We start from the raw sequence: 12,649 nt of genomic DNA, 5'->3' as shown, positions 1-12,649 counted from the left end.
GCAATATATCAGTTATACATGTGAAGTTATGGAAAACATATTTATATATTAGCCATATTACAAAAGAACACACATATACACACCAAGAAAAATAAAGAAAATGAAAAAGAATACCTTAATCTGTACTCAAGAATTCATCAATTATCTCTCTGGAGATGGATAACATTTTTTATCCTGGTCCTTTGGAATTGTGTCAGATCATTGTCTTGATCCAAATAGGTAAGTCTTTTATGATCATCATTATATTATTACTGATACTATATACAATGTTCTCTGGTTTTGTTTATTTCATTTTGCATCAGTTCATAAAAATTTTTCCAGTTTTTCTGAAATCATCCTACTTGATATTTTTAATAGCACATTAGTATTGCCCCACAATCATATACAACTTATTCAGCCATTCCCCAGTTGATGGGCATTGCCTCAGTTTCCAATTCTTTGCCACAACAAAAAGAGTTACTCTAAATATTGTTGTACAAATAGATCCTTTTCACTTTTCTTTCATCTATTTGGGATACAGACTTAGTGATCTGGGTCAAATGGTATGCACATTTTTACAATCCTTTGGGCATATTTCCAAATTGTACCCCAGAATGGTTAGACTAGTTAAAAACTCCAAGTGGTATGTTTTTTGGGAAAAGAGAATGAGTTTAGTTTTTTTTTTTTTTTTTGAGTTTAGTTTTTGACAAAGTGATTTTGAGATACCAATGGGGTATCCAATCTGAAATATACACTAGACCAACTATTCTAGAAAACAGTTTGGAAAAATGAACCAACAGTTACTAAACTGTTCGTGTAAAAAGCTTAAATAACATGAGAAAGGAACCAAATGAATGAAGATATCTATAGCAGGATTTGTTTTGTTTTGCTGTTATAGTCATGAAAACTGGAAAATAAAGAGGTACCCATCAATTAAAGAATGACTAAATAAATTATGGTATCAGAATGTATTGCAATATTGTGCCATAAGAAATGACAAAAGGAATAATTTTAGAGAGAATTGGGAAGACTAGATAGAAAATGATGCAAATTTAAGAGAGCAAAGCAAGAACAGTTTAGACAATAAAACACTATAAAGATGAACAATTTTGAAAAACTTAAAAACCTGATAAATAAAATGACCAACAACAATTTCAGGGAACATGCTTAACACATTACTCTCTCCTGGTTTTCTTCTTACCTATATCAGTCCACTCCTCATTCGCCTTTGCTATATCTTTATCTGGGTCATATCTATTAGTATTCTACAGGGATCTCTTTACTTCCTTCTCTTTTTCTCTTGATGATCTCATTGATTTTATCTATGGTAGCATCTCTCAAATACACCCTCTTTCTTTCTTTGATACTGTCACCATTCTGGTGCAGGTTCTCGTTTCTTCATATGTGTACAATTGTAGTAGCATGCTGGTTTATCAAATGTTCACAAGTCTTTCTTAGTTTAGTTCCTCTTCCATTTAGCTCCCAAAGTGATTTTTCCAAAAGCACAGGTCCAATTATGCCATCCCATTCAATAAACTCTGGTGCCTCTCTATCATCTTCAGAATAAAATGCAAAAATCCTCTGTTTGGGCTTTCTAAGTCCCTTATAACCAACACTCAGACATTTTTTTTCAGTCTTTTTATCTCTATCTTATGTATCTTCCTTCCCCTTCATACACACACACACACACACACACACACACACACACACACACACACCATTCTTTGATCTAGTAACATTTGCCTCTTTGCTAGTCCTTGGAAAAAAAACATTAGATCTCGTGACTCTGGGTATTTACTTTCCTTGGCTATTCCTCATACATGGAATGCTCTCCCTCTTCTTCTACATCTCCTGGTTTCCCTAGTTTCCTTCAAGTCCTACCTAAAATCTCACCTTCTTCAGGAAACCTTCCCATATCTCTCTTAATTCTAGTACTTTTCCTCAGTTGTTTATTTCCAATTTATCCTTTATTTGGCTCATAATTGATTACATTAGATTGTTAGTTTCTAGAGGGCAGATAGGCTTTTGCCTTTCTTTCTCCCATCACTTAGCACAGTACCTAACAAATAAATACTTAATAAATGGTTATTGATTGATTGACATCCTGACAGAGAGGTTATAGATTTAAAATACAAAATGAGACTTACATTTTTGGGCATGACTAAATGTAAATATTGCTATGTTTGATTATACATATTTGTCAGAACAGTTCTGTTTTTCCTTTTTTTTTTTTTTAATTGGGGAAAGGGGAGGTGGGAAAGAGAAAAAAATGCTTACTAATTGAAAAAAATAAAATAGAACAAAAAAACCTAGGAAAAAATGAAGTATGAATTAGGTAGTTGATTATACATGAATGAAGCTCAGGTGAGAGAGTAGTACTCAGTATATAGATTTAGGAGTTATCTCATAGAGATGATAATTAAATTCATTAAGTAATTATGTTGCTGAGAGAGTCAATAGAGGAAAAAGTCTGTTTTATTATATCCACAGCTAGGAGTGGATATGGAGCTATGAATATGAGATATGGAGAATGAAACAGTGAATGATATTGGTTTAAATAGGAAGAAAACCAAGAGAGAATACTCAATAAAATTAGTAATCAGATATAATCAGTAATATCAAATGCAATAGAAGTTGAAAAAAGGCCCCCAAATTTTTTGATATATAAAGGATGTTTGTTTCTAGTTCTTTTGCTATAATACTGTAAGCTCCTTGAGGGTCATGGACTGTCTTTTGCCCCATTTTGTATTATCATTGCTTAGCATTGTATCTGGCACATAGTGGAAACAATAAATATTTACTGATTAATTGATAACAAAAAAAAAAGTGCTGCTCTAAATAGTTTTGTACAAATGGGTGTATTCTCTTTGATTCTGAAGGACAGACTAAGAAGTGATATTGATGAATCAAAGAGTATACACAGTTTATTGACTTTTATTTTCCTTTTGGTTACCTCTTCCAATGTGTTGGACTTATATCAGTACCTCAAATTAGTTTTCACTAGCACTTTTGTTATTATTAGTGACTTGAAGCTTTTTTAGTGTTTGTAAGGCAATTGGATTAAGTGATTTGTTCAAAGTTACACAGCTAGTAAATGTTTGAAGACAAATTTAAACTCAAGTCCTCCTCACTCCAGGGCCAGTCCTCTTATCTACTGTGTCAACTAGTTGTCCCTGTAGCAATTTTTTCATGTGGTTGTTGAAGCTTGGATTTCCAACATTAAGAGTTACCTGTTTATATCCTTTGATCATTTATCTCTTGAAGAATTTATTTTTCTTTCCAATTAAACTAGTTCATTGCTTTTTAACACATGTTTCAAATAACTAGCATTTAGTTTTATTCAGTAATTCTATAATCTTTTTTGTTTTTCAATTTATTTTTTCCTCTAATTTTAAAATTTTCCTTTTTTTGTGCTTATTTTTACTTTTTAAAAATTTCATATCCTATTGATTCATCTTCTCACCCTCTTCCCTCTCCCATTTTGTTAATGCATATTCATGGAGAGATGATTTTGTCTCTGAAAACTGATTTAGCTGCAACCAGAAATTTTGATGTATAATCTAATCATTATCATTTTACAAAGATAGTAGTAATTTTTTTCTTCAATTTGTTACTCCACCCACTTATTATTGAATTTCCATTTATATCTGAATTTTTTGCTTATATTTTTTGTGTTAATTATCATTTTGCTATTGTGGTTTGTAAAAGATTTGTTTAGAATACTGCTTATTTTCTTTTAATTGTAATTTGTTTATATGGTCTAGTTTTGTAAATGTACCACATGGTACTGAAAAGTATGTACTTTTAAAAAATGTTCTCATTAAGAATATATCATAAGTCTTTTAGCTCTAAATTCTCAATCATTTGATTCCACATTTTCTGTTTTCATTTTTCTGTTAGCCTTCTCATTTCCAATGGGAACAAAGCATTTTGTAATTGTTGTGTTATCATCCACATCTTTTTGTTAATTTTCCCTTTATGAGCACTTGCTGTAAATAATGTGTATATATAAGTTTAGTGCTATACTTGCTTAATGTGTGTATAGATATACATATAGATATTGCTGAGGCAATTGGGGTCAAGTGACTTGCCCAGGGTCACATAGCTAGGAAGTATTAAGTGTCTGAGGCCAGATTTAAATTCAGGTCCTCCTGACTTCAGGGCTAGTGCTCTATCCACCAGGCCACCTAGCTGCCCGATGATATTTTTAATATCACTTTTCCTAAACAGATTGACATGGTAGCCAAAGGCACCATCAATTAAGAGATCACACTCATTTCCCATATGTTATGCAGAAGGATTATAAAGAACACAAACAGGAAAGGAAAAAAATAAACCCACAGAAATTTTGGCATAAATGCTAACCAAGTTAGATTATCTCAAGAACATTTATAAATGAAACTGATATCCTACAGTCATCTCAAATTCAATAGATTCAAAATAGAGCTCATTATCTGTTCCTGGCTTCAAACCCTATGCTTTTCAAACTTCTTTATTTCTTTTGAGAGGACCTCTATGTCTCTTGTTACATAGGTTGACAAACTTGATATCATCCTTGATTCTTTGCTCTCCTTCACCTTTCACATTGTATCAGTAATGTGAATTGTTGATTCTATATTATAATATAGTTCACCTGTCCCATGATCTCACATAGTCACCATCCTACTTCAAGATTTCCTTACTATGTCTAGCGTCTCCACTCTATAGTTATCTTCTGCAGAGCTAATAAAGTGAAATAGCTAAAGTATAGAACAAACCACATCACCTCCTGCTCAAGAAACTCTAATGGCTCTCCTTTGCCTTTATGATGAAATACAAGCTCCTCTATCTTTGGTGGCCCTTCACAGCCTATATCTAGTCTACCTTTCGTGACTTATTGCACATTATTCTACATTGTGACCAAACTAAACTACTTTTCTGTTCCATAGAAATGTTTCATTTTCCATCTCTATATTTTTTGCCCTGAGTGTCTCCCATGCCTAGAATGCAATTCCTTTTCTCTTCTGTCTCACATTCTTTCTTCAAATCTCTGTTTAAAAGCTGCCTCCCATAGAAACCTTCTCTTTAATTTGATAAGGTAACTGGTGGCACAGTAGAAACAATGTCAAGCCTAGAGTGAGGAAGTTTTAAGTTCAAAACTAACTTCAGACCCTACCTCTGTGACTCCAGGCAAGTCACTTAATCTCTGTTTATCTTGGTTTCCTTATCTGTAAAGTGTCAATGATAAAAGGACTCACTTTTTATGGGTTCTGTGAAAATCAAATGAAATTATATTTATTTTTAACAATGCTTAAGCATGGTGTCTGGAACATAGTAGGTACTACTTAAATACTTATTCACTTCCCTTCCCCTTTTTCTGGTCCCCTCAGTTTCTAGTCCTTTGCACCCATACAAATTACTTTGTATGTATTTTGTACTTGTCACAAAATCTTACTTGAAGGCTATGCTAGTGGACTACAAGCTCTGGCAAAGTCTATTGTACTGGGAAGGCTCCATGATACTGAAATGTAGCCCCACAAACAGAGTGAGCCTGATTTCTGAGGACCATCATAGCTAATTATGGAGGTGTATCTCATGAGTAGGTTTTCAGCTGGTGATGAAACTAGAAGGGTGGAGAGGGTAGTAACCCATCCTCTTAAACTATAGAAAAATGAAAAATGGACTTCAGTTCTATGCAGTTCTCTTCTACTTCTGCAATGACAATGGAGAATGACTAAGAATCAGATGAGGTTTTTTTTTTAATCAATAGTTTTTAGATCAAAAACAAATTTCAATTTGATTATGGTACTCTAAATGTGAGATACCTGCCTAATGAACAACAGATGGATATATTTCTGGAAAAGCAATGACTAGAGAAAGCAAAGAAGGCTTCCAATGTATTGCCAATTCACCATAGCAAATTTTGGGAAGAACATAGACAAATTGAAATGATACACTTGGCAGGAAATTCCAAATTGATTTTTTAAAAGTTCTATTCAAATGTTATGTTTGGCACATATTTATGTATATGTTTATAAATATAAGTTCCTTTGGAAAAAAGGGACTACTTTTTATGTTTGTCTTTGTATTTTTTGTATACACATTGCCTGGCACATAATAGAGATACTTAATAAATTCTTATAGATTGATGATAATTCTAGAACACTGCTTTAAAGTATGAATCTCAGCTCTGTGACTTAATCTAACATTGTCATGTGATGGTCTGGGAAAAGCACTGATTTTGAAGTCAGATGACTTGGGTTCAAAACTCAGTTCTGGCATATATGTCAAATAACATATGTAATACTCCATCTCTGTAGACAACTCAGACTTAATATAACTCAAACAAAACTCATTATCTTCCCCAAATATACACATTACTGCAATATTTCCCTATTTCTGTTGAGGTATTGGTATCCTTCTAGTTACTCAGGTTCTCAACCTTAGTATTATCTTCCATTTTTCTTCATTCACATCATATAGCTAATAATTGAGACAGCTAGGTGGCACTGTGGATAGCCTGCTGGACATCAAATCAGTAAGACCTGAGTTTAAGTGTAGTCATAATCACTTATTAACTGTGTGACTCTGAGCAAGTCACTTAATCTCTTCCTCTGTTTGACTCAGTTTCCTCAATTATAAAATAAAGATAAAAACAGCACGTTTGTTGGGAGAATCAAATGAGATAATATTTGTAGCCCTTAGCACACTGCCCAGAATACAGTAAGTACTAGATAAATGTTTATTGATTGACTGACCAATATATATTGCCTTTGTCCCACTGTGATCAGGTCATATAATTTGATGAGTTGCCAAATCTTGTCGATTCCATCTCTACTCCTCTTGCATCAGTCTCCATTTCTCAACCCACAGCCACCAATCTAGTTTAAATTCTTGTTACTACACTCATGGACTATTACAATAAACTCCTAATCAGTCTCCCTGATTCAAGTAGCTTTCCCTTCCAATCATTTTTTTTTCCAGTTACCAAACCTTTCAAAGTGCAGATCTAACTATGTCACACCCCATTCAATAAACTTCAATGGCTTCTTTTCAACTCCAATATCAAATATCAATACCTTTATTGGGCATTTAAAGCTTTTCACAAGATTCAACTCTTTTTTTCTAGTCTTATTGCACACTGATTGCCTCCACAGGAGGCTCCACAGGACACTATTTCCTCTCTTTACACCTTTGTATTGACTATCTCACATACTCAGAATTCTCTCCCTCCTTCACCCCTGAACCCTTTGAAATTTCTGCTTTCTTTCAAGACTCAGGTCCAGTGTCCCCATCTACCTATATTAGGATTTTTCTAATTCTTCCTAACTGCTAGCACTTAATCTCCTAGAGTTAATTTGCCTCCTTTTTATATGGACATGTGATTTTCCCCTCCATAGAATGTAAACTCCTTGTTTCATTTTTGTCTATGTGTCCTGAATACCTCAAAAAATGTCTGTCACACTATAAGAGATCAATCAATACCTATTTATTGACTGATAACCTCTATCACAGAAAAGGAAGGGAGATGCATTTTCTCACCCATCTTTCTTCCAGACTAGCTGTCTCATTGTCATTGTAGTTATGTAATTATAATAAATTACATAATACATGTTTTATATATGAAATATATATTATATACTTATAATGAAGATATCATGTATGAATTGATAACATCAAAAGATCCTCCCAACTTTGTATCCATAATCCAGAACTTGGCAACTCTGAGTTCCACTTTGCCGGGATAGAAATAATCTGATACCTACTTTCTCAGAATTTATTTGCATTGCATTAAACTTAAATAAAGAACATTTATTGAGTGTCCATTTTGTTCAAGACACTGTACTGATGAAAGACAAAAGGAAAAGTCCATTTCTGAACTGAAGAAATTACCATTTTAGATTTAAATACATATCTTTTTTTCTGAAAAGTTCAGTCAGAAAGACCTTCCTTAAAACAAAAAGTGATATGATTTACCTTGCAAATTACAAAAGAATCTGTTAAAATTATACAATGAGATCATCCTGAAAAAAAAAGTATTTTTTTAATAAGAAAAGGGGAGAAAGGACACTGGATAGAATTGAGGAGGAAACCTTGTTTTTGGAAATATTTCTTCTCATCATGGATTTTATGCTAAAATGAAGAGTAGTATTGGGGGGGGGGTGACACTGGTTAAACTATTCATATGTAGTAATCAAGTGAGATTGATGATTAATGAATCATCACACCGCTAATGCATTAAAAACATTTTAGAAACCCTCCACAAAGTACACATTTCCAATTTCTTTTCTGGGACTCCTGAACAGTAATAGCAGCAATAGTATTATAAGTGAAAAAAATAACTGTTAACTCCCTGAAACAGCATCTTCCAGCCTAGGGCAGGGAAGTACTGGTTAGAATCTTCCAAATTTACACCTGATAATGTACTCCTGACTGTGTAATTAGAGAAGAGTTACTTCTTTTTGAAATTTTTTTGTCATCTACCCTTCTGGCCCTCTCAGTAAGCTTATAAACTTTTTCTCAGAATAATATTTCTAAATGAATGGGATTACAAAGGAAACCAATCATAATGAAATACAGTTATCAAATATTTCAAAAGAAGTTAAAGACAACTCTTTTGGAATGAATATCAGACTACAGCATTTTAAGAAGAAAAAAAGATAACAGTTTTATAAAATCCTTGGGGAAGATGGGGGGGGTGCAGTATGAGGGGATTCGTGTTTGTTTCCAGTGAAAAATAAACATTTCAGAGTTTCATCTTTTGGTACCATGTGAAGCAAGGACTTGGCTCATTTCTCCCTCCTCACCCGCTCTCCACTAGATCTATAAATGCTCACCATAGTGCATAAGGGTTTCACAGCCTTCTTCAAAGGAGCCGGTACCGCTGGGGCCAACTTCGTTGGGGCATTTCCACCACAGGGAGGAAGTCTGGGATTTGTTCTCCGATTCCAGCCAGCCTCTGCCAGTCAAAGCTAAGATATCAAAGGTAATGGCGCAGACCATAAGCATGGGCAGGATCCACCGGCATCTCTCACAGTCCAGGCCACAGCGCAGCATCTTGTCCGCCACTCCAAGGAGCCGGGACCAAAGGAGGGAAGCGGACTAAGATAAGAGAGAGAGCTGAGATGTGGACAGCTGGGAGTCTGGAGAGCTACTGAAGTTATCTAGTGAGAGGGGAAGCGTTTAAGAAAAATCTTGGCAAAAGAACCAGAGAAAGACTTTGTTGTCAGCAATGTGGCAGCTCCACCTAGATCCCTATCACTTAGATGAACAGGAGCTGGATGCTGGAGGGTCCAGAACTGCCCACGAGGCAGGGATAGGCTGAGTCCCGGTCGGTAAACAAGTCTGAATAGGCGGGTTCATGCTCATAAACCAGGCTACGTTCAGATTACACCCCTGGGCCTGAAGGGAACAGCAATTTAACCCTTGCTGCAGGGAATACTAGGTATTCTGTACACCTGGAGACAGGAGGCATCTTACAAACAGAGGCAGAGTAGGCACTGGGGAAATTCCACACTTGGGAAGGTGGGAGGAACACTTTGAATGGGATGAGTTGATTCTCACAAGAATCTATAATTTTCAAAGTGCAAAATAATGAATAGTTTTTTTGGGGGGGCAATGTCTCTTGAGATTGACAAGCTTAACAAGTAAAAAGACTCCCTCTGAGTGCTGTTTCTGTGTATTTCCACAGATGATCATTCAAGAATAGAATCTCATTCCATTCAGAAAGATCTCAGAAAGAGATCTCCCATTTGGAGATCTCAGAATATTGAAGTTAGTTCAAGGACTCCATCTGTTGAGATGTGGAAATTACAGAGTGGAAATTACAGTGCATTTGGAGTCAGTAGAGCCTGGTTTCATATTTGAGTTCTGTACATTCATCATCTATAAAATAAGAAGGCTGTTCTCTTTGGAAGACTTCTCTGTCACTCAATCTATGATTTTTATTAGGCTATCTCACTTCCAAATTCAACGAATATATTTACATCGACGTTTTCTTTGTCTTTTCTACTCACTGGCATAATGAAAAGTAGAAAAGACCAGACTTTGTCTCTGAGGGTAGGAAGGTACATCTCTGAATAGAGGAAACACCTATAATTAGGGTTGTGGCACCATGGACAAAACTAGGTCATCTGAACCCCACTATTTTCTTCCATCCCAAGTCAAGGTTAACTCATGTGCCTACCTTGGATTTCAAGCTATTTTAATTTTCTAGGGCTCGGTAAATTGTAGCCTATCCCTTTCCATTCCCAATAGAAACAAAATCACAAAGGTTTCATTTCTTTCACCTTTATTCTGCTCCCTACCTTCCTCCCCCTCATAACTGCTTTTCTCTAAAGCTATTATTTAAAAGAGGAATTATTATGAAGCACCAAAGAAGAACATAAAATTGAAAGAGGGAGAAGAAGTTAAAGAAATAACTTAAAAACTAATAGTAACATAATTTAAAAAGACTTAATGACTAAATCTGATTTTGGTAGTCATTGGTTACTAGACTTCCAAATTTCTCTCTTTAACTCCTCTATTTAAAATTCTCTATCTGAGCCTTGATAATAACTCATTTCTAATTTTATAACCATATATTTATCCAAACAAAAGTGATAATTCACAACCTTTACATGTGGTACACAAAAACTCAAGAACATCCTTGAGTTATCTCCCTAAATTATCTGAGATAAATATACCTACATGGTCTCCTCAGAATGGGAAAAACTACCTTTCCAAAGGCTAAACAAGAAATTCCAACATCTAAACTTTCCTGGTTCAAAATTTCAAGGTTTGAAAGGGTTAACTATACTCTCGTTCATTCAGAAGCTATTATCTTTACTGCCACGTTCATCTCTCCCTTCTGAATGTTCACTTAAGTAGCAGAGCAGATAACTTGGTTTGCCTATCAGAGTTTGTTTGGTTCTTTTGGCTTTTTTTTTTTTAATCACCTCTTCCCCTTAAGTTATCACCATATTCAGAGAGAAAAGGCACTTGAGCTATGGGAACCCAAAAGAATGGATGATGAAATCATTCTAAGATATTAGCCTTTCTCCTAGTCTGCATTATAAGCCACATGTAAAGAGAGGGAGATAGATTTCCTGTATTGCCCATGCATATAAGACTATGAATATCCAACTGCTTGGGATTAACCAAAAAAAAAAAAAAAAAAAAAAAAAAAAAAAAGGATGATAAGAAAGCCAGGTGAGATTGCTTTGCAGCAAAATAGTATAGTTTTAAAGAATCTGAATGAATGGCTTTCTCTTTGTATTCCCCTTTAATATATAGATCTCTAGGACAATCTTGTACATTAGATTTCACAATAAGTTGCTTTATTTTTAAGTACAGAGCACAACAAAAAGCTGAGTGCTGATAATTTATGGTGACTAATAAGTGTATCCTTGACAAGAATAATTTACTAATTCTTTAGGATATACCTAATTTTAGATACTTAAGACACCTTGGCAGTTACAAATCACAGAACTGTGATATATACCAATCACTTCCCGAGCTCATAAGGAGAGCCCTCCTAGATTTGTATCCTCACCTCCTCCATAGCACAATTCTCCACTTTTATTGGCCTTCAATCAATTTAATCTCTGAGTATGAATTTATGCCTAGAACAGGAAGACCTAGCCTCAGACACTTACTAGCTATGTGATCCTGGGCAAGTCACTTAATCCTGTTTGCCTCAGTTTCCTCATCTGTAAAATGAGCTAGAGAGGGAAATGGCAAACCAATCCATTATCTATCAAGAAAATACCAAATGGGGGCAGCTAGATGCTGTAGTGGATGGCGCCCTGAAGTCAGGAGGATATGAATTCAAATCTGACCTCAGACACTTAACACTTCCTAGTTGTGTGACCCTGGGAAGTCACTTAACCCCAATTGCCTCAGCAAAAAAAAAAAAAATACCAAATGAAGTCATAAAGACTTGAATATGACTGAAGTGAATGAACAACAAATATATTTATACTCCCAAGTAGGTCTTCCCTCTAACTTATCACTACAGGATAAGCCATATTGACAGAAAACTGAAAGCCGATAGCATCTGGGCAATTTTTCCTTGTCCTCAGTCAGTATCCAAATAATTTCCCTGACACAGACATGAACCAATGGTCCCCTTTGGTTTCTTCTCCTCTGATGACTACCTGCTATTATAATATTTACTTATGGCCACATCAGTGTGGGCATTTCTTTCACCAGTGAAGATCACCATATGTCTATACCACATTTCTATATAGTAGATTCACCAAACATGAAAGACCTGTTCTGGGTCTGTTTGTATGTTGAGAGTAAGAATTAAACTCCCCATCTGTCATTTATCTCTCTTGCATGAGAGATGACTAGCCTGAATTCTTTCCAGACCTATATGTCCTTGATGATATTTTAAACAGAACTGCAAAGACAAGATATGTGATAGTTAAGAGCTGCAGTGACTTATGGAATAAAGGCATTTCCAAACATTAGGGGTGAGGCTTATGAGAGATAATGATAGAGAAAGCAAATCTATACTACATAAAGCCTGGCATGAAACTAAACTAAACTAGATTATCCCAGAGCATTACCAGATAAAGCTAAGAAGACAGTTATTAGACTCCAAATGGAACAAATTTCTGTAGTGATATATATATTTTTTTCTTTTCAATTCAACAGATATTCACAAGCATGTATTATGTACCAAACTCTATGATGAAGACAAGAA

At 34.9% G+C, this 12,649-nt stretch overlaps 1 protein-coding gene across 1 annotated transcript in view; it reads right to left on the bottom strand.

Annotated features, from left to right (window-relative positions):
* PERP (p53 apoptosis effector related to PMP22) overlaps window positions 1-9,160 on the bottom strand; it is a 29,102-nt gene extending 19,942 nt beyond the window's left edge. Inside the window, exon 1 of the mRNA XM_031964204.1 lies at window positions 8,796-9,160. Coding sequence (XP_031820064.1) covers window positions 8,796-9,015 — 220 coding nt within the window. The 5' untranslated portion in view covers window positions 9,016-9,160. The remainder of the gene's footprint in view (window positions 1-8,795) is intronic.
* Between the last annotated feature and the right edge of the window lie 3,489 nt (window positions 9,161-12,649).

The sequence above is a fragment of the Sarcophilus harrisii genome, chromosome 4, assembly GCF_902635505.1.
Source record: "Sarcophilus harrisii chromosome 4, mSarHar1.11, whole genome shotgun sequence".
NCBI lineage: Eukaryota > Metazoa > Chordata > Mammalia > Dasyuromorphia > Dasyuridae > Sarcophilus > Sarcophilus harrisii.
This window is presented reverse-complemented; position numbering and strand designations above follow the sequence as displayed.